The sequence below is a fragment of the Rhea americana genome, unplaced genomic scaffold (assembly GCF_003343005.1).
Source record: "Rhea americana isolate MKP2758 unplaced genomic scaffold, rheAme1 scaffold_31, whole genome shotgun sequence".
Classification (NCBI taxonomy): Eukaryota; Metazoa; Chordata; class Aves; order Rheiformes; family Rheidae; genus Rhea; species Rhea americana.
In genome coordinates, this window is record NW_028186435.1 from 3,386,217 (window position 1) to 3,389,537 (window position 3,321).

The 3,321-nt window shown below is 36.6% G+C and overlaps 1 protein-coding gene across 1 annotated transcript in view; it reads left to right on the forward strand.

Moving 5' to 3' along the window:
- PRL (prolactin) overlaps positions 1-686 on the forward strand; it is a 5,790-nt gene extending 5,104 nt beyond the window's left edge. The window contains exon 5 of the mRNA XM_085310104.1: positions 495-686. Coding sequence (XP_085166230.1) covers positions 495-686 — 192 coding nt within the window. The remainder of the gene's footprint in view (positions 1-494) is intronic.
- The last annotated feature ends 2,635 nt before the right edge of the window (positions 687-3,321 follow it).

Below are 3,321 nucleotides of genomic sequence, written 5' to 3' on the forward strand. Positions count from 1 at the left end.
TTTTATGAAATACAACATGAAGATGTACTGTTTGAAGATGTCTGGTTACATGTTCTTGAAGCTGCCCATACCAGAGATATTATCTAAGAGATAGGCTGAAGATACACACAAATTTCTGAGAAAAAAAGCRCTTACAAAGATTCTAAGGTGGAAGGAACCAAAAAGAAATGTCACTAATAAGTCAATACATGATGGAAGGTTTGATTTCTCTGCAAAGTCAGATTCCACTAAATATTAACAAAAAGATTGGATCTATTAAAACACTACTGGTGTTGTTAAGCACCTTGCATATTATAGGGAAGTAAACTGGAAAATCTCATAGAGGTCCACTCAAAATCATTATGAGGGTATACAACATTGTACTGGAAAGCTGTAACAGAAAATAACTGACAAGCTATACGCTACTAATTAACATTCCTCAAGGATGGCATTTCTTAATATTCCATTTTACCTCCAGTCAGTTTCATTAGTACAATGTCTTTTTGTGTCTTTAGGTTCATCCTGGTGACATAGGCAACGAAATCTATTCTCAGTGGGCAGGCCTTCCATCCCTGCAGCTTGCTGATGAGGACTCCCGACTCTTTGCCTTTTACAATCTGCTGCATTGCCTCCGCAGAGATTCCCACAAAATTGACAACTATCTGAAGCTTCTGAAGTGCCGCCTAATCCATGACAGCAATTGCTAAGCACTCACAGGCCTAATCACCTACTGAAATCATTCAACACAGCCCTCTAGTTCCTTTGTCACTTTTCAATGGAAACTTTACAAAAAGTCACACTACCCTGTATCAGAATTATCAGTAACTTTCAAGCATGTTTGTGCAAATTCTGCTGCAACCATTAGCAACCATTCACCTTGGTGTTTTAAAATGTTATAAATTACTTGTATCACAAGGATACACTTTTCTATCTAATCACTTYGCCTAGTAGCTTTACAGTGATAACCAGATCATGCAGATGCAAATAAAAATATTACTAAATCCAAAATGCATAAATCTGAGTGATATCAGTGCATAAAAATAGCTAGTATGGCTTGTATCTTTAGCAGCAGCTTCTCCTTTTAAATCTCAAGCTTCAGTTACTGATATATGACAGAATTTCAGGCTTCCATTGCTCCCTCTCCAAAAAAGCACACTAAAAAAGGAGGGGCATCAAAAAGCACATTAAGCATCTATTACACTAAATTATCCTAAACTAAAAGTATGGTTTGAAATCCAATCTACCTTGCTTAGATGCTTTACTCAGGTAAAAAAAAWTTCTGAGTAGGGTAGGGAAAGGTAAGAAATTCAGTCTAACATAGCTACTGATTACCCATACAGTCTATGAAGAGAAAAGACACATCTGGAACTTTAAGGACACATCCATAATATCTTGCTGCGGTACTTCCATTTCTTTATTGACTGGAAAAGTCAGTAGAAAAAGTTGGGAAACTTAGGCAGTTCCAAGGAAAATTCAGTACCCTTCAGGCAACTATCTCAGAGTAAAACAATCAATAGTTTCCAGTAGGACACAATAGTAAGTACAGGTCATCCACTCAGGATAATATCCACTACACTTGACATTCCCCACAAATCATGTCATGGTTGCAGTTACTCACACAACAAATAAGCAGTCACATGGAAGCTGGARCCACTGGCCATGTCTATATACTATCTTTGTAAGTCATACACAAACAAGGCCCAGGGTTCATCTCATAGTTTCAGTAAAGAGGAGCTTAAATTAGATCAGCTCCTCAGGGATTTGGCTTCTCACTAGACAAGCCAGCTGGGTCACTCCAGAGCTGAGCCAACTTGGTGGAAGACTGAAAAACCATGAGTACAGCTTTAAGGACTTAAGATCCAAACTACCATGATGGAATAAGCACATCTGTAACAGGTATTCACTTAAGCGATGAGACACTACCAATTGCCAGGAAGGTCTCTCTTTAATCATCTCTATGTGAGATGTAATGATTTGCATTTCTCATTATATATACTATGGTCTGTGACTCCTCAGCTATTGATTACCTTAGATTTCATTTGGATAAGTATAAACTGAACCCATTTTCAACGTATATAAAATCACCTGTACAGCAAACAAATTCCTTGTTAGACAGTTAGATAGTTGTCAGCTTTCACGAACCTGGCAATTTTCATGAACTCTGAAATACACAAAATTTGATGCATATGCAACAGCAGTTTAACAACACACAGCTGTATGGCAGCATAATTAAGGAAGCAAATGGGTAAAATTTACTAAGCAATATGCAAGTGCCCAGACTAGAATTTAATCTGATCATAATATCCCCTTTAAAAATGCCCGGGGGGGGGGGGGCATTTTAAAGGGCAGAGAAAAGGAGCAAAAATATCTCCATAATTATCACAAGTGTTCAGAATTTCAATGTGAGATCTTAGTCGAAAGAAAATACGGTCTGTTTTGTACTGAGCTGGAAAAAAGGTTATATCTGAGTTAATGCCCATGTCAGAATCCTCCCTTCAATATGATGAGCACACTCCTCATTAATTAATCGTATCAAAATTGAAAGCTATATCACTATTGACCCACATAGATGTGGAATTCAAAAGCAACCTGATTAAYAGGGCAGACATTTACAATCTTACAATGACACAACTAGATCTAAAGSAACAACTTTTATTAACTGCTTAAAAATTGCCATACCTAAACAATTGCTTAAAAGCATGCACTGGCTTCACTGTAGTTTGGTTTAGCACATCTATTAGTTTTTAATCTCTTAAGGAAGGAGAGGAGAGAGTGACAAAAGATTTTAAACAACTGAAAAGCTATCTGTTTTGCAGCTGTTTAGTTAAAGGGATATTTAAAACTGGTTAATATTCTGAGTCATCACAGCTGTCATAGAAACAGAAAGATACAGAATACCATGAGCAAATTCAAATGTGTACCTGTGCTGTCAAGTGTCCTGGCATGAACAGTACATTCAAGATGCAGTTGCTATCCTGAACGTTCAGGTCACAATATAGATGCTTGCTCTTTTTTTTCTATTACTAAAAATAAGAACAATACATCCTTATGTCACTAGTATTTTGTTAATTATTACATGTTCAGAAGCAACTGAGCAACTATTGTCTTTTAAYCAAGAAAAACAGTTATGCAGCTAATCTCTTATCTTTTCACAATCCTGAATTAAAAACAGGTATGTTCTTTCAAAATGAAAGCAGCAAGGATCAGTTAAAAAGGTTCAGCAACTTTCAGCTCCAGATTTTCAGCACTCAAAATGGCTATTTTTCTGATTGTATATGCAATATCCAAATTGGCTGTATTTAAATGTCTGCCAGTTTATCTGTTTCTGTTTGTTTCGGATGC